This window comes from Dipodomys ordii, unplaced genomic scaffold, assembly GCF_000151885.1.
Source record: "Dipodomys ordii isolate 6190 unplaced genomic scaffold, Dord_2.0 Scaffold95, whole genome shotgun sequence".
Classification (NCBI taxonomy): domain Eukaryota; kingdom Metazoa; phylum Chordata; class Mammalia; order Rodentia; family Heteromyidae; genus Dipodomys; species Dipodomys ordii.
The window spans coordinates 4078888-4098277 of NW_012267311.1; the positions used below are offsets into that span (position 1 = coordinate 4078888).

Sequence of the window (19390 nt, forward strand, 5' to 3'; positions counted from 1 at the left end):
TTCCCATGCAATTTCATAGGGAGGGTTTAGAGTCCCTGGGAACAAAGCATAAACCTGCTACGGCACTCTCTCAGGGCTCAGCCTCTTTATTCCCCAGAAGGCTGTATTCAAGTAAGGCAAGGGAGGAGGTTAGGAAAGAAACCCCAGTTATCTTCCAGAGTTGTAATATTTCAAGAAAAAGCACCCTCTGATTTCCCTCCCACTATCCCTTTCAAGTTGTAATCCTAACAAACAAATGTGGAAGTAGGGGGTGAAGTGGGCTAGTATGAGAGAGGAAAAGATGACAAGTCCTATGACTCTCAATCTGGGTCCTAACTACCATACTCAGAATAACTATCAGCCTTCCAGGACCCCACACAGACATATTCCCACCCAAATACCCTTTTCAGACTTATTTGAGAGATTTAGAGTGTCAGGGTAAGTATTTTTCTGGCTCTAGGAGGCAAAGAAGGAAGCAACTGCAAAGAAGTCGTAAGAAGCTGAAGGAGAATTTCTATATAACAACAAGAACAAATTTTAAAAGGAGGCAGCTCCTGATTAGATTGGACAGCTTAAGATTTGTTTTCTCTCCTCTCTTTGGCCCAAGAATTGACTGATACATCTTCAGGCCTCAGAACTAAGAGGAGGATGCAATGTAGGGAATTAAAAAACAAAACAAAACAAAAAAACTTTTCTTGAGGGGATGTAAGCCATATCTGGTGAGCATTTGTCTTCATTCCATAAAATTATTTTGAGAAGAAATTTTATGTACTAGAATATTGTTTCTAAGAAATGTATAGGAAAATAAATCACCTATTTTGGAGTTGAGTGACATGTAACATCTGTTGGGGCCCCAGTATCAATAATAAAGCCAAAGTAATAGCTTTGGCCCACAGACTCCCATAGCTTCCCCACTTCAAATTAGACCAACATTTTCCCTCTCCTCCTCCTCCTCACTGTTCAGCTCCACCGAACTTTTCTGTCCCTTCTTGGCTTCAGTATGACCAGGCCTTTTATCTACACAGCTCTATGATCTATGCATCCCTATTTATCCTCTGCTCATCTTTCTCTACATCTTTTTTTGTGAGTAACTTTATCTAAACTCATGACTTCATTTACTAACAGAAAAAAATCGCAACTCTGCCTCTAGCCTGTATTTCTCTGCTGAGTTCCAGATCAATATATTAAACTGACTCAGACTCTTCACTTAGTTGAGGCTCCAAAAACATAAACAATGCTCCCAACCTGTACTGATCATCTTCCCAGAAAATGTTACCAGGCTGCCACCAACATTATCACAGTCACTCAAGGCAGAATGATAGGAATCATCCTTTTCCTTCTAGCCTGATGCCCCATCAATCAACAAGTCAGGTCAATTCTGCATTCTTATTATCTCTTCTTTTCCATTCCCTCTATTACTACCATCACCTTTGCTGGGACTTTTATCACTTCTCACTTAGATTCTGGAATAAAACTTCAAAACTTATTGCCCTGGTTCTTCCTCATGTCTTTCCAGAGTAATCTTTCTGAAAGATTTATTTTTTTTATGTCAACCTCAGGCTTAGCCTACCTTGGAGGTTCACTAAACCTACCTCCCTTGACTTGTCTTCTACCACTCCCCTATTTGCATCCTCCACCTATCTTGAAATTTCTGATATTTATATCATCAAGCACACTCTTTCTATATCCTTCAGTACTTTCCCTCACCCTCGTCCTTATCCAGTGAATTCCGACTTATCTTTCAAAATTCAGGTTAGTTAAAACTAGAGCTGGGTGAACAACTGCCAGTATAGTATATTAAGTGCCACTAAATTGTACACTTTAGTTGTTTTTTTCTTTTTTCTTGTTATTATAAAGGTGATATACAGAGGGAAATAGTTATTTTTGTGTTCTGTGACAATTACCTCAATTTTTAAAAGAAATCTAGATTATGCAGGCTTTCAAGAGCTTCCCCCTAATTCCTCAGCGTGATTTATATATCTGTCTCACATATTCGATTGCTTCTCTAAATATACCTCTATCCATGACACTGAAAAGCATTGTAGTTATTCATTTATTTTCCATTTCTAGCCATTTAGTTGAATTAATCAACGATCTGTTTTTTTACCTGTATTTCTTATTTCCATAAACAGAACCACCACTCAACAGCTTAAGTCAAAAATCTGAAAGTCAGGGTGGGAAGGTGGCTCAGTGGTAGAGCACTTGCCTTGCATGCATAAGGCCCTGGGTTCGATTCCTCAGCACCACATAAGCAAAAAGAAAAAAAGCCAGAAATGGTGCTGTGGCTCAAGTGGTAGAGCACTAGCCTTGAGCTGAAGAGCTGAGGGACAGTGCCCAGGCCCGGAGTTCAGGCCCCATGACCGGACCCAAAAAAATTTAAAATTTAAAAAAAATTAAAAAAAATCTGAAAGTCTTGCTAGATTCCCTTCTGCCATTCCTCTCAATCATTTACTTGTCAAATTTCATGTCATCAATCTTTTCCCTTCTAATTAATCGAACCCCAGCATAGCATACTCATTTATAGCTATATCTGCCTTTTTGGTCTCACAGCCTCCAGCCCATCTCTTCCTTTCAATCTATCATTTACACCATTGAAAGTAATCTTTCAAATATTAAAAATTACATCCTGCCATTTGTCAGTTTAAAAGCCTCAAGTGGCTCATAATGGCTTCCCAACTTTGGCATTCCCTGCCTTTCTAGCTACACTGATCACTCTCTTGCCATTCAAAACCATTTCAGTTTCCCCAAAGTCCTGTTTTCTACGAAGCCTTTATGCTTTGACTCTTTTTATTCTCTCTCTTAGAAAATCCATCATTCCATTCTTCCTTTGGCCAGCTACTCTACTGGTTCTTGACTATCACCTTGAGTCATCTCCTGTTACCTTCATTGACAACACTATCTCCTATTCTTCCCTAGTAGAACACTTTTTACAAGTCCCTTCTGCCTATTTCTGATTTTTTGAATATTTGATCACTCCCACAGGCCCATTTTAATTGTGGCTTATTTCTCTGTTGTGCTAGGCCATAAATGATCTTGAGGGCAAGAATTGTGTCTCATTTTTTAAAATCCCTATCACCCAGCAGAATGCTACCACTTGGATTAATGTTTTTGGGGTGCTACCAGAATTTGTGCTTGCTAGGCAGATACACTAAAACTTGAGCTATGCCTCTAGCCAAAATTATTACTTTTTCTAGCTGGGTACCAATGGCTCATGCCTATATCCCAACAGAGGGTGAGATCTGAGGATTGAAACCTGAAGCCAGCACAGACAGATAAATCCTCAAAACTTGAGTTCAAGCCCCAGTTCCAAGGCACACACATGTGCACATGCAAACACACACACTGGACACAAACTTTTCCTAAACTCACTTCTTATTCTTGTAAAATGAATCTTATTTTTCTTGGTTTCCAGTTATTCTTTTCTAGATCCTGATGCTTGAACTCCAAGCCTGGACATGTCTCTGAGTTTTTTTGCTCAAGGCTAGTGTTTTATAACTTGAGCCACCCCTCTACTTCTGGCTTTTTGGTCATTAATTGGACATAAGAGTCTCTAGACTTTCTTGTCCAGTCTGGCTTTGGACCACGATCCTCAGATTTCAGCCTCCTGAGTAGCTAGGATTACAGGTGTGAACTATCAGCATTCCACAAATTTCCAGTCATTCTTTAGGGACTGTTTTTATGATAAATATTTGTTCATGGTCTCCTATCTAAAACATCTGTTTAAAAGGCTCATGCCTAGTGGCGCTGTAGCTCAAGTGGTAGAGCGCTCCCTTTGAGCTGAAGAGCTGAGAGACAGTGCCCAGGCCCAGAGTTCAAGCCCCACGACCAAAAAAAAAAAAAAAAAAGGCTCATGCCTGCAATCCTAACTGCTCAGGAAGCTCAGATCTGAGGATTGTGGTTCAAAGCCAGACCCAGAGCAGGAAAGTTCAGGAGACTTTTATCAACAATTAACCAGCAAAAAAAAAAAAAAAAATGCTGTGGCCTAATTGGTAGTAAACTGGCCTTGAGCAAAAAGCTCCGTGGCAGCACCCACTAACATCCTGCAAAAGTCCTAAAATATCACCATCCTCTCCTGCTGGCTTATATGCATCTTGGGAGAATTGAGTCAGTCTCTGCTGAGGAGCCAAGACAGTACTACATTCCAGAGTGACAACATTCCAAAGTGCTTATATGAATCTTGTGAGATCTGAGTCTGAGTCTCTCTGCTGAGGAGCCAAGACAGTGCTACATTCCAAAGTGTGGAATGACTCCCCAATAAAGGAGGGGTATGAAAAACAAGTTTGCAATTCATGATTGCCTCACCCACTCCAAGGAAAGGGCCAAAACTTTAGATGATAGACAAGGATCTTTCAAGAAAATTGTTCGTGGCCAAGAGTGGATATTGTAATTTAATATGGCTTCTCTCTCAATTTTAGAACTCTGAGAAACTAAGTCAATGAATAAGGACAGGAGGAAAAAGGGTCGTATGGTTTCAGAATGTGGGTCCTCCATTTTAAAGCGACCATAATTTGCCAAAGAAAATAAGCTAACATCTTTACTCTTCTCCAATGTTCTGTAGGAAGAATAAAGCAGATGTCTAAAGAGAAACAGACAAGATAGTGTTCCAGCCCTATAGAAAGCTCCATGAGGATCCTGCTTCTGATGCTGGGTTCTGGAGGAAATCCTTTTACCTGAGCTGGAATGAAGGAGTTTTTTCCTCTGTTGCTAACAGCTAAAACACAGAGGCAATTTCGATTTACATAAGCTAGATTCACATTCATTTCAATTGCCTCCCAGAAAGAAAGAGTTGTCACAAGACCATCCAGCTCATTCTTCACCTTTCCGGTTAAGACTTGGTGCAGTAAGTAACCTTAGTCACCATTGACAGAAACCAAGAAACACAGAACATTGTGCAAACTCCAGCCTTAAATCTAAAATGTGTACAATTTAGAGATGACACAGCATTTGGAGGAACCTAGGAATGATCCTAGGCTATTCGTTGTATTTTCCCATAACCCTATGACTCATTATTTAATAATTCAGTTCTGCAGATTCTATACTCCAAATCACACTTGAATCTATCTCCCGTCTAACTCTTCAGCCTGTGCCTTTATTCAAATCCTCTCATTTATAATAATCATTCTCAATTGTATAATCTACTCTTACTGAAGTGAGCTATCAAATGTGAGGATATGTTCAACTCACTCCCTTTCTTTAAATAATACTTCCCTCATCCTTCAGAACCAAACTCCAAATCTCTTCTTAATCGCCCCTGCCTTTGTTTCCCATCACCCATAATTATCTACTTCCTTTTCTCTGAGGTATCATGTTGTTTCATGAACTGTGTTTTTATATATTTGTGTCTGGAAAATTTGTGAAAAGTTTTGAAATGGGTGTCCTTTTAGTGGAATGTCGAGTGCTAAGGATCCTCAGGGCTTATCTGATTCCTATTTTACAAGCAGGCCATTTCTTTCTTTGGGAATATAAATTAATCTGTAGAATGCTGATAACGTTTCCTGCCTATGACAATGCCAATGTTTTAGGTGATGCAAATACATCTTGTGGAGCAGACCACAGACATCCCTAAAAGTCAAATCTTCATACGAACCCCAGTTTTAGTGTCTTATTGGTTGCCTCTTTAATGAGTGACAACTGGTCACTAATTAGTGCTTGTGGGCCCTCCCCATTGCGTCTCACACCTTTAATTCTATCAGTTATGTTGCCTCTCCGTCCTTTTGCACCTGCCATTTCTCCCACCACCTTTCCCACCCACCACTTTCCCACTCAGTCCCCACCACTCCTGAGTACCCGGGGGTGTGACATCGATCCGCTCCCTCGATTAGAACCGGACCAGGCTGCGAGTCCCAAGCGCCAGGTCCGACTTTCTCGGAGAGGAGAAGCCAGAGTGGCCTCCTCTTAGCGGACTTGCGATAGCCATTTGCCAAATCACGCCTTCCACAGGCAGCTCCTCATTTTCTCCCCATTCCGCCCTGGAGACCGGGGGGCGAGCGGGTCCCACGGTTCATCGGGGCTTCCCGACCCCCGCCACGCAAGGGTGCTTCTAAAATTACCCAAGCCCGGGTTCCGACCACGCCGCCCCCACGCGCCCACCCGTGACTCAGTCAATCCGGGCTCAGGGAGCTCAGCCCTACGGTTTCGTATTTTTCATGGGGCCCTACAGGGGGTGGGGGGCGGAGAGGAGCCCCGCTCCTTCAGGCGCGGCCCGCAGCCAGTGGTAGAGTGCTTGCCTTGCATGCATAAGGCCCTGGGTTCGATTCCTCAGCACCAAATAAACAGAAAAGGCTGGAAGTGGCGTTGTGGCTCGAGTGGTAGAATGCTAGCCTAGAGCAAAGGAAGCCGGGCCGCAGTGTCCGCCTCGCCTCCCTCCTCCGGGGACAGCGCGGCGCGTGACTCCGGCCGCCCCCGCCGCCGCGGGAGCGTGGAGCGGGGGAAGGGTGGGCGAGACCGCGGGCGCCGCGGGCGCAACCAACGCGCCGTCCGGAGGGGCGGCTCGCGGACGGCCGAGAGCGGACCAAGCGCGTCGCGCCCGCAGGGGGGGCCGGGCGTCACCAACCGCTCCGGAAAGGAGGGGGGCGCCGGGGCGCGCCGCCGGCCTCGAGACCCCGGGAGGACGCGAAACGCCGCCGCCAACGCCGCCAACGCCGCCGCCCGCGCGGAAGGACGAGGCTGCGGCGAGAGCGAGGTAAGGGGCGCCTTGCCCGAGGCTAACGGGGTTGCGGAGACCCACCGCCCCCAAGTCCTAAGTGATCCTCGGCGTCCGAGCAGGCCCTCCGGCAGCCCACGGACCCAGTCCTCGCCCACCTTCCCGCCCTAGGCCCTGCGCCCATCGGCGCCACCCTCCCGGCCCGCTCCCGACAGACCCTCGGACGAGCTGGCTTGAGCCCCACCGGACGCTCCGACCCCGAGCACCGTCCAGCCCTGCGGGGGCCTCTCCCGATCCGCCCTCTGTGGTCTCCTCCCACGGTCCTCTCGAGACCGCCACCTCCCTATGACCGATCCGCGCCCCGTAGTCATCCTGGTTCCCAAATCCGTGACCGTCCTGCAGCGGCGCGGGCTGGGGTTCCCGAGGCGGCGACCGCAGCGGGGCCTCGGCACCGCCGGTGAACACCGAGTGCCCGGCGCCAGCCGCGCATTTGTTCCCCGCTTCCCAAATTCATCTCTGCGCGGCGCCAGCTTTCGGTCCTCCCCCTTTCCTACCCAGTTTCATCTGGGAAGAACCTTGAGCTGGCGGTTTGCCGGTCCCCTGCCGCATTCTCCTGCCGCGAAGGGCACCGCGATCCCGATGGCCAAGGCTAGCCTTGGATCGCGGGGCTGGTCCTGAGGACCCAAGGCGACTGCCCCAGTGGCAGGGACCATCCGCCAGTCCCCAGCACGGTGCCCGATACGCGGCAGCGCTTATTAAATGTTATATGGGTGGGTGAATGAATGAATGAATGGGCCTAAGGCAGAGACAGGCTGTGCTTCAATGGGGAAGGTGTCTGGGTTACGTAAGGAGGAGGGAGATGAGAAGGTTTGGAGGATTTTCAGTCTTTCCATCTAGGAAAAATATATACAGCTTTTTTTCCCCTCATCCATTCATCTGATTTCATTGACATTGAAGAGTCTTTATTTGGCCTGTTTTCCGTTTGTTTGTGGCAAACCTGGGGCTGCGGAAATTCTAATTGGTTAGTACTTTAGAGGCTGCTCAGGTAATGTTGAAAGAGCTTCGCCCAGGGTTACTGCTCATCCCCTAGAGACTAGCTGCTCCCTCTGGGGTAGAATTCTGGAGGCCAGCCACAGTCCTTAAAGCTGACTCAGTGTCGCTGGGAAGCTGTGCTTCAGGACAGGTTGGAGCAATGAAGAACCTTGATTATTTTAGCGTTTAGGTCTTGGATCCCTTCCCCCCTCCCTTGCTTTTTAAGAGACTGGAGGAATAGACATCCCCCACAAGCCTTGTGTGGGATAGAGATACTTCCTAATGCTACAATAGTATGATCAAAACATGTGAACTATTTATGTCTCTTTAGACCAGTCAGGGAGTTACCACTATGTGAACAGTGACAATAAGAACACAAGCAAGGGCTGGGAATGTGTTTTAGTGGTAGAGTGCTTGCCTAGCATGCATGAAGCCCTGGGTTCGATTCCTCAGCACCAAATAAACAGAAAAGGCTGGAAGTGGCGTTGTGGCTCGAGTGGTAGAATGCTAGCCTAGAGCAAAGGAAGTTCAGGGACAGAGCCCAGACCCCCAGGACTGGCAAACACACACACACACACACACACACACACACACAAGCTAAAGATGGAATTGTGTGTGTGTGTGTATGTGTGTGTGTATGTATGTATGTGTGTATGTATATGTACTGGTCCTGAGGCTTGAACTCTGGGTCTGGACCCTGTCCCTGAGCTTTATGTGCTCTACGCTAGCACTGTACCACTCAAGCCACAGCTCCACTTCTGGCCTTTTTGGTAGTTAATTGGAGTTGAGAGTCTCCAGGGTTTTAATGCCTATGCTGGTTTAGAACCACGATGCTCAGATCTCAGCTTCCTGAGTAACTAGGATTACAGGCATGAGCTGCCAGTACCCAGGTTAAAGATAGAATTTTTAAAGAAGAGAGAGACTGAAACTGTTTTATTGATATCTGAACAGATACCATTTCTTGAGGAAGACAAAGTTCAGGGGCTACAGTTTGGGTCCATCACTCTGAGTGATGAAACACTGACTGCAAAGCTGTAGTTTATAAACTGGGAAGTAGTTGCCTACAGCATTATTCTAACTGCAGCTTAACATGGTATCAAATAAAAATAGTGATTGAGGGGAGTCTGGAGAGTACTTGTCTAGCATGGAGTTCCTGGATTTGATCACTAGCAGTGCAAAAAAATTAAAAATTAAAAAGTGATGAGTTTCTTAGGAGGCTTGGTAGAAATTAGATGTTAAACAGTAATATAGCTTAGTGAAAGGAAGAGCAGGCCCAATCAGTATCAGAAGTATTTTCTCTCCTGACCCTCTAGCACTTAACACAGTTGTCTCTTTTTGCTTTCTTTGGATTTTTTAGTGGTGTTTAAGGTCTTTTTGTTTGTTTGTTTGTGCTAATACTGGGGCTGAACTCAGAGCCTGGGTGCTGGACCTTAGCTTTTTTGCTCAAGGCTAGCCCTCTATCACTATGCTCCAGGTGTGTGTGTGTGTGTGTGTGTTTAATTGGAGCTAACAGTCTCACAGACTTTCTTGCCCAGGCTGGCTTCAAACTGTGATCCTCAGATCTCAGCCTTCTAGAGTAGCTAGAATTACAGGCATGAGCTACCAGTACCTGGCTGAAGTTCCTTTTTGAAGGGAAGCCTGCCTTAACTAGAGGTTAAATATGTTCTCACGTATTTCTAGCTTTGAATTTTTCTACCTTCTGACATGTCTTTAAAAGGTTGTAGATCATAGAAACTCAATATGAAGAGAGGCTCCTGAGCTGGATTAAGCAATACATTTTGTTTTGTAACCACTACATATTTTATGGACTTTTCTACTTTGTCCTGTGTGTAGGCCCTCTGTTAAGACCTCAGAACTCCAGAGCACCCTGTTTTATTTTCTCCTCACTTCCAATTTTAGAGCATTACCAGATAAATACAAGATGCCTGAATCTGAATTTCTGATAAACAACAGAGACTGCTATATGTTTACTTGCTAAATCTGACAACCATAATTCATAGAAAGGCTTATATGTTCTTTCTTCTCTCTGAGGCTTTTCTGCAAATCATATACAATGATTATGCACCGTGCTGAAAGTCACTTGACTGAAGAGATGGTTCTGTACAATATAGCCAGGTTGCTCAGTGTTGAGGTTACATAGAACACGGTTCTGTACAATATAGCCAGGTTGCTCAGTGTTGAGGTTACATAGAACACACATACTCAGACATTGACAGGCAATGTCATGTTTGTCAAATGAATGTCTTGCAAAATGAGAGCACTTTTTGAATGATCAGAGGCCAACATTCCTCTGCGACAGCTGGTGGTGGTTGTGGACAGGTTGTTGAGAATTATAAATATATAATATACAATAAAATTTACCCCTTTTACTATGTAATTGAGCATATTCTCACTGCCATAGAACCATTATCACTGTTTCTAGGGCTTTTTAATTTTCTAAACTGAGATTCTGCCAATGAAAGTAACTCCTCACTCTTCCCTACTTCTCTCCCGTTAACCATCATCCCACTCTCCATCTCTTGAGTTTGACGGCGGTGGGTACCTTTAATAAATGTAAGCATATGTTTTTTCCCTTTGAGAATGGTTTATTTCACTTAGCTTAGTGTCTGTAAGATTTGTCCATGTCATGGCTTATATTAGAATTTCCATGTTTGTCTGTCTGTGTATACAGCATGGTTTGTCCATTTATCTGTTGATAGATATTTGAGTTCCTTCTACATTTTGGCTATTATGAATAATGCTGACATGAACATGAGTGTATAAATAGGTTTGAATTACTGGTTTCAGTTTTGGGAACGTGGCTAGAAATTGAATTGTATAATTTTATATTTAATTTTTTGAAGAACCACCATGTTTTCTGTAACACTACCAATTTACATTTTTTCTTTTTTCTTTTTTTTTCTGGTGCTGGTCTGGGGTTTAAACTCAGGGTTGGGGCACTGCCCTTGAACTTTGTACTGAAAGACAGTGCTCTACCACTTGAGCCACAGTTCCACTTTTGGCTTTTTGGTGGTTAATTGGAGATAAGAATCTGCTAAGGATGGTTTTGAACCTCGATTCTCAGATCTTGGCTTCTTGAGTAGCTAGGATTACAGGTGTTAGCCACTAGTGCCTGGCTTCACTTTACATTTTACTAAGAGTATACACTTGTGATATTTTCACATCTTCCTCAGTAGCAGTTAACTTCTTTATTTTTTATCATATGTTTATTGGCCATGTGTATATCTTCTTTAGAGAAATGTCTACAGTCCTTTCATCACTTTGAATTGGATTATTTTCTGTTGTTGAATTACAAATATTCTGCATGAATTTTGAACATTAGTCCATCATCTTATATATATATATATTATTTGTTAATGTTTTCTCTCATGGGTTGAAAGCTCTTTTTTTTTTTTTCTCTTTAGTGGTAAGAGTTTGAATTCAGGCCCATATCCATCCTAGGCAATTACTTTACCCCTTGAGCCACTCCTCAACATTTTTTGCTTTAATTGTTTTTCAGTTAAGGTTTTGCTCTATTGCCTGGGACTACTTCCTGCGAGCGTGTGTTACACACGTGTGCCATCCTACACAAGAGTTTTTAATTTTTTAGAAGTCGAATTTATTATTTCTTTTATTGCCTCTGTGTGTGTGTGAGTTTTATTTCTTGTGTATGCCTCTGTGTATTTTGTTTTTGGGTTTATTTGTGTGTGTGTGTGTGTGTGTTTGTGTGTGTGTGTGTGTGTAAGGAGGGGTGGAGAAAGAGAGATGTTGGATTGAACCCAAAGATTCATGCATACTAAATGAGCACTCTACCACTTGAACCATGCCCTGAGTCCTTCTTTTTTTAAATTTTGCTTTAGAGATAGGATCTTGCCAGTCTTGCCAACTTCTACAAATCCTATCTCAACCTCCTCAGTAGCTGGGATTATAGGCGCATATTTGCACAAATGACTTGCCTATGCTTTCAAATCACATACAGTCATTGCCAAATTTAGTGACATGAAGCTTTTTTCCTTTTCTTTTTTGGGCTAATACTGTGCCTGCTGAACTCAGGGCCTCGTTCACTGGACTTTTTCCACTCAAGGCTAGCCCCCTACACTTGAGCCATGCCTCTACCTCTTTTTTGCTAGTCAACTGAAGTCTCTTAGATTTGAATTTGTTCTTCTAGGTTGGCTTGGAACCTCAATTCTCAGACCTTAGTTCTCATATCTCAGTCTCCTCAGGATTGCAGGCCCGAGGCTTCAGGCACCTAGCTGGCTTGTTTTAACTTTTCTTCCGTTTGCTTATTATTTTCTTTATTTTGTTTTTTTATTATGTAAGTATTTGATCCATGTTGAGGTAATATTTGTAAGAGATAGAAGATAAGGATCCAAGATAAGATTTATTCCTTTACAAGTGGATATCCAGTTTTCCCAAAACCATTTGTTGAAAAGATTATTTGTTTTATGGTCTTGGAATCATTGTTGAGAACCATTTGAGCAGATGTTTGAGTTATTTCTAGACTCTGTTCTATTCCACTGGTCTGTATATTCCAGTGCTATTGCTATTTTGATTTTAATTTTGTAGCAAGTTTAGAAATGAGTATGGGTAAGTTCCCCAATGTTTTATTTTTCAAGGGAATTTTAGCTATTTAAGATCAGTTCAGATTTCATGTGATTTTAAGATAGATTTTTCTCTTTCTATAAAAAAAAGTTGGGATTTTTGATAGATACCTTATTGAATAGTTTGCATTAACATCTTAAAAATACTGTTTTCCAATCCATGAACACCACATATCTTTGAATTTATGTCTTTAATTTCTTTTTTGTTGTTGGTGGTGGTGGTGATCATGGAATGTGTGTCTTTAATTTCTTTCTTTTGGGGGGTGGCGTCCAGTCATGGGGCCTGAACTCTGGGCCTGGGCACTTTCCCTCCACTCTTCAGCTCAATAGCGCTCTATCTCTTGAGCCACAGCGCCACTTCCGGCTTTTTTCTTTTTTGCTTATGTGGTGCTGAGGAATTGAACCCAGGGCCTCATTGCATGCAAGGCAAGCGTTCTACCACTGAGCCACCTTCCCAGCCCTTTAATTTCTTACACTAATGTTTTGTTGTATTCTGTGTGCTGGTCTTTCACTCTCTTGACAAAGTTTGTTTTTAGCCAAGTGTTTGTTTAAATATTTTATTTATTTTTATAAGTGGAATCATTTTCATAATTTTTATTTCAGTTTGTTTATTGTTGGTATATAGAAAAACTTTTTATGGCTTAATTTTGTGTCTTGCAGTTTTCAAAGTTCATTCGTTCTACAGATATCTTGTGGAATCTTTACTGTTTTCTGCATATAGTGTCATGTTATCTTGGAATAAAGATAATTTTTACTTCTTCACTCTTTATTTTGTATTCCCTTAATTTTTTTCCTGCCTAATTGCTCAGGCTAGGGCTTCCAGCACTATTGGTAGCAATGGCAAAAGTAAGCCACATTTACTCTTAATGAACAAACATTATAGGTTTGATGATTTGGCACTGAGAACAAAACGGTGTTTTAGCCTCATATATTAATTAGTATTAATAGTAGTAACTCATCAAGACCAAGTTAAACTATAGTCTATGTACTCCAAAATGAAAGTGTCTAATACATTTAGAAGGCTTTTTGGTATGTGTGCTTATACTAGAGCTTGATTTGAGGGCCTCTCATTCTCACTCAACTTTTTCCCTCATAGCTGGTGCTCTACCACTTTAGCCACACCTCCAATTTTGACTTTTTGCTTGTTAATTGGAGATAAGAGTATCTTTAGTTTGTCTGCCTGAGCTGGCTTCAAACCTGGATTCTCAAATCTTAAACTCCTTTGCAACTAGAATTATAGGCATGAGCCACCTGGACCTGGCTTGCTCTTAGAAGGATGGCTACCAAGCACTTCAAAGTTGTTGTTTTTTGGTGTGTGTGCATTTATTCACTTTGATGGTTAAAGAAAAAATCCACAGTTCCTTAATTTAACAATATAGTATCTTATCTGCTCCAGGAAGATAAGACAGTGAGATGAGATCAGAAATGTCTGTTGTGTTTTTGGCTTCTTTTGTGAGTTCCTTGGACTAGGGATCAATAACTGGGTGGGGAGAAAATAGGGCCAGCCCATTGTAGCTAGAATCCAAAACTTATTTATCTTAGGATCCCAAAATCTGTTCATTTGAAGATACAACTAAATTATGTTATCCTGAATAACTTGTTTTCTGGGAGTTTTTTGTTTGTTTTTGTTTTTGTCAGTTGTGGGGCTTGAATTCCAGGCTTGGGCCCTGTCCCTCTGCTCTTCAGCTCAAGGCTAGTGCTCTACCACTTGAGCCACAGAGCCACTTCTGGTTTTCTTTCCTGCCTGGGCTGGCTTTGTATCCTGCCTGGGTTGGCTTTGTCAGATCTCAGCCTCCTGAGTGGCTAGGATTACAGGCTGGCTGGAGTTTTTGAGTGTAGAATTTCTGTAAATAGCTAATGATTTTGGCTGGGAAGGTGGCTCAGTGGTAGAGTGCTTGCCTCACATACATGAGGCCCTGGGTTTAATTCCTCAGTACCACACAAGCAGAAAAAAAGCCGGAAGTGGCACTGTGGCTCAAGTGGTAGGGCGCTAGCCTTGATCTGAAGAGCTGAGGGACAGTACCCAAAGCCCAGAGTTCACCCTCCTGACCAACAAAAAAAGAGCTAATGATTTCCTTTCAGTAAGTGCTGAGGAATCAAACCCAGGGCCTCACGCATGCAAGGCAAGCACTCTACCACTGAGCCACCTTCCCAGCTCCATATTTTGGTAATTTTTCTCTTAAACCATAGTTGGGGAGTAATCAATTAAAGAGCATAAAATAAATAACCTTAGCATTTCTCTTAGCCTCTTTCTATTCTGGAATCACTGATTTACTAGGAAAAACATTTATATTAATGTCTTTCCAATTATTATTTATAGAGCAGGATTATATTATAATCCTAGCTTCTGGGGAAGCTGAGGAAGGAAAATCTGGAGTTTAGGACAGCCTGGGAAACCTGGTCTCACAATAACAAAAACATTCCTAGAATTCCTTTTCTAAGTTGAGTCAAAACCATAACAACCTTTGACTTCTATTGTATAATCAATTGTTTGTTGTTGTTTGGGACAGGAAGTTCCTCTATATGGTTGAAACTGCTCTTATACTCACTATCTTCTAGCCTCCTGGGTACAGTTATAGGTGTGGGTCAGCACCCTTCGTTCTTGATTCTTTTTCCCCACTTCCAGAGATTGCACACAGGATGTCATGCATGCCAGGGAAATGTTCTCCCAGCTCAAGTATTGAAAGTTTCTTTCTTTTCATTTTTCCAATTAACATTTATTTTAAAGGCTGCCAAAGTGAAAAGCAACTTAAAAAAGGAGAAAATGTTCTATTGATAGCTTACTACAGTTGACACCAACTCTGCTAGTTTCTCTCAGTCTGTCCCATTTTCACTGGGGAACTCCCTACTCTCTACTGTATCTAGGGAAATGTTGACATTGGAGCCTCAGGCAATCTTCCTTGATTATTGCTATAAGCTACTACATTTTAGGGTGCTTTGTTATTCAGTGATAGATAAGAGAGACAAATGTTTCAATTATTGTACTTTTGGGAATTTTTTTTAAAAAACTCAGGACTTAAATGTGGCTCAAGTGGTGGAGCACTTGCCTTGAGCTGAAGAGCCGAGGGACAGCACCCAGGCCCAGGGTTCAGGCCCACAGCCAACCAAAAAAAAAAAAAGTACCAAAATATGTACTGCGTATATACATTCTCCAAATTCCTGTGAAGTTATTGGCCTTAATAAATATAATGAGCTATGTGGAACCAGGAATGAATTATAGATACTTTTTACACTGTTAGTCTAAGACCTATGCTAATTTGTTGACCTTAGTTCAGAGTTAAGGAAAGTTTTGCCAGTTGTAATATGGAAATAGTTTGATTTTACATTTAATCATGTATGTATGTATTTGTAAAATATCTACATTAAACCTTGGAAGTCTATGCACTTTCTTTCCAGTGAGTATTCTTGGCTTCTTTGTTCAACTTCCTCTAGACATGTGCTTCTTAAATTTTAAAATGCTGAAAATCACCTGGGTCACCCCTGAAATTCTGGCTTACTAAACCTTAAAGGAGGCCCCAAAATATTTACTACCTAACAAATTCCCAGGTAAGGTTGTTGTATCTGGTCCGCAGATCACAGGTGTGTAGTACTGCTTACTTTCAGACCCCAAACTCAGATCTCAGTTCCTTACTCAGAGGTCCTCAGATCTGATCAATAGAAAGGTTTTAGGTTATTTGCTGTTTGTTCAGGGTTTTTGTTGTTGTTTTGTGACAGCCCTGGGAATTGAACTCAGGACCTAGGCACTGTCCTTTAGCTTCTTTTGTTCAAGGCTAGCACTCTCTAGCTTGAGCCACAGAGTCACTTCTGGATTTTTCTGAGTAGTTTGTTAGAGATAAAATCTTATGACCTTTTCTGCCCAGGGTGGCTTTGAACCATGATCCTCAGGTCTCAGCCTCCTGAATAGGTAGGATTACAGCACCCAGCTGTCCATTTATTTTTTGTTTAAAAGAAAAAGCAATCTGAACTAATAAATTGAAAGTCAAATGGTACCGCTGTCATAAGAGTGTGATTTGGGATATATCATACTTCTTTAGGATTACAAATTTCTAATTTAACCTGAAAAATGATTAAACAGATTTATGAAGATGAAATGGAGGGTACATTTTCCTTTTGGGGACTTTTTTGTTGTTTGGTGGCAGGTGGGGATTGGCTATATATTGGAGGCTGGCCTTGAACTCATGAGCTTTCTACTTTAGCCTGCTTAGTGCTAGGATGATAGATATATACCAACAAGCCAGGCTTATATTTTTCCCCTGGAAACATAAATGTACCTATATACCTACATATATATGTATATATGTACATATAAGTGTACATACATGTGTGTATATATCTTATCTGTTCTTAAAAATAATTTCTAAAACTATTTTGTCTCTTTCTGATTATTATTGAAATATGTGCTCACTGTGGGGAATTTTGAAAATAAAGACAAGCATGAAAATACCATTAAACAGTCCTTGGGGATGAACACAGTGACTCAAGCCCATAATCTCAGTTTCTGGAAGGAGAGAACAAGAGTATCATAGCTCAAGGCAAGCCCTGGCAAAAAGTTAGCATGATCCCATTTCAAATAAGCTTAGTGTGGTACATGCCTACAGTCCTACCTATGAAAGAGCTGGATCATAGTCTGAGGCTAGTCCTGGACAAAACTCGAGACCCCCATCTGAAAAACAAAAGCAGAAAAGCACTGTATATTTGGCTCAAACTCCTCCTTCACAACAACAACAAAATGAATAGGAAGGACGGAATGAGAGAAGGGAAGGATTAAATTACTGTGGGGTTTTTTTTGTGTGTGTATATGGGGGGGGGAGGTCTTTTTTTGTTTTGTTTGTCAGCCCTGGGGCTTGAACTCAGGACCCTGGCACTATCCCTGAGCTTCTTTTGCTCAAGACTATCATTCCTCTACTTAAGCCACAGTGCCACTTCCAGCTTTTTCTGTTTATTGAGGAATCAAACCCAGGGCTTCATGCATGCCAGGCAAGCACTGTACCACTAAGCTACATTCCCAGCCCCTAATCACTCGTTTTTAATAGCTGTATAGCAGTATAGTTGTTTGAATATGCCATAATTTATCTAGCCCAAATATGGATATTTGTGGGAATTTAAAAAATATCTTTTCACTTTACTAAAAAATTCTAAGATTAGGGAATTCATAAAATAGGGGCATGCCTCAAATGGTAAAGCAGTGACTGTGAGCAAGCAAGATAAATGAGATAAGAGACCCTCTGTCAAGACCTGCTCTCACACACACACACACACACACACACACACACAGAAAGAAGAAATTTTTCTAACTCATTTGTTCATATCTCTGATAGTTTCCTTAAAATATAATTGAATTTTAGAAATGGAGTTAAAGCCTTTGAACATTTTAAGCTGCTTCTCTAGGTGTGTCCACATTTCTAAATAGTATATTTAATCATTTCTTGATTTTAAACATTATCTTTTGACTTCCTAGTATGAAAGACACATTAGCATTTCTATAACCTGTCTTCACAGTTTCTACTTAAATTAATTTTCGATGTTTAGTATGACTTGGTAGTCTATAAAGCCTTATTAATACCATATAATGTATCATTTTAATACTTGACTATCTTGTTACTTGTTCAGTTTGCTTTGTATTTGTCCTTTACTCTCAGATTCTTTGGCAGAACCATAAAAATCTTTCTCAGGGTAATTTCTAAATGTCAAATATGGTTCTTTTTCCTCTGTCTAGAATGTTGTCACCTTTCATTTGTTTAACCTCCTTTCAACCCTCAATTAAAACACCATTTTGCCAGGGACTTTCCATGACCCAGTCACTCTCAATCAGGTCTGCTTGTTATCCTAGAACTTTTATTCTTGGCATTTATCCTAGTTTAAATTTTATCTGTGTGATTGTCTGCATTTCTCCACTAGATTGTGAGCTCCATGAAAACAGGGAGATTTACTACCATTTTCCTAGCAATCATCTCCACTCCTTTCCATGGAAATCTTTGCACAAAGACTGAATGACTAGCCTTGAAAGAGGCAGTGAAGGAGGGCACTGGTTACAGGAATTAGAAGAGAGGATAGGCCAGACAGACTTTTCTAAAGCAGAGCTGTGAGGCTTAATAACTATACCTTTTCTTGTAGTCCATGAGTTCCTGTGGAGACTCACTTTAACTTGTGTTCTGTTGACAGGGAGCAATTCAGGTAGTCATGTACCAAACAATGTTCATTGGGTAGGAATTTCTTGATTGACTGATAACTTGCAAATTCACTCTAACCTTCTGTGTATTCCCTTGGGATGTTGCCTGGGATAGAGTCACTTTACAGATTACAGAGAAACAAAGAACAGAGCCATGAAGAAAGGTTAAAGAATTTGAGTTAGCATGCCTGGTGAACAGAAAATATTGGCTATGGGCTATGGCAGTGACATGGTTCCTGGCTATGAATTAATAAATTGAACCGTAGTATAGTTTCAAAAAAGTAAATAAGATTAAATAAGATTCCTGACTCACTTATTGTAGTTGTTATTTACTGAGCCTTCATTAAATACTAGTCTTAAGTATCTTTTGTAGGACTCTTACCACAACCTGTAAGAGCATTATTATCTCTCCTTTAAAAATTAATCTGAGCCGGGCGCTGGTGGCTCACGCCTGTAATCCTAGCTACTCAGGAGGCTGAGATCTGAGGATCGAGGTTCAAAGCCAGCCCGGGCAGGAGAGACCGTGAGACTCCTATCTCCAATAAACCACCAGAAAACCGGAAGTGGTGCTGTAGCTCAAGTGGTAGAGCGCTAGCCTTGAGCTGAAGAGCTGAGGGACAGCGCCCAGGCCCAGAGTTCAAGCCCCACGACCGACAAAAAAAAAAAAAAATTAATCTGAGGCCAGACACCATTGGCTCACACGTGTGATCCTAGCTACTACTGTGATCTGAGGATAACAGTTCAAAGCCAGCCTAGACAGGAAAGTCTGAAACTGTTGTCTCTAAAAGATATGCCAAAAAAGCCAGAAGTAGGGCTGTGGTTCAAAGGATAGCCTTGAGCAAAAAGGCTCAGGGACAGTGCCTAGGTCCTAAGTTCAAGTCCCAGGATTGGAAAAAAAAAAAAAAAAGAATCTGGGGCCAAGGAAGATAAATAACTTATACAATGCTACAAGATGTGTCCTTAAAAACAGAATCATAGCTTGCCGGG

The 19390-nt window shown here is 41.9% G+C and overlaps 2 protein-coding genes across 4 annotated transcripts in view; both read left to right on the forward strand.

Moving 5' to 3' along the window:
* The window catches only part of LOC105993341 (phospholipid-transporting ATPase FetA-like), a 72030-nt gene extending 64947 nt beyond the window's left edge, over positions 1-7083 (forward strand). Inside the window, exons 28-30 of the mRNA XM_013026575.1 lie at positions 5920-6071; positions 6358-6661; positions 6745-7083. Of these exons, the coding sequence (XP_012882029.1) occupies positions 5920-6071; positions 6358-6661; positions 6745-7083 (795 nt within the window). The remainder of the gene's footprint in view (positions 1-5919; positions 6072-6357; positions 6662-6744) is intronic.
* The window catches only part of Rusc2 (RUN and SH3 domain containing 2), a 64274-nt gene continuing 51462 nt past the window's right edge, over positions 6579-19390 (forward strand). For all 3 annotated transcript variants that reach the window (XM_013026674.1, XM_013026671.1, XM_013026673.1), the window contains exon 1: positions 6579-6661. The gene's annotated coding sequence lies outside the window, so the exon portion shown is untranslated. The remainder of the gene's footprint in view (positions 6662-19390) is intronic.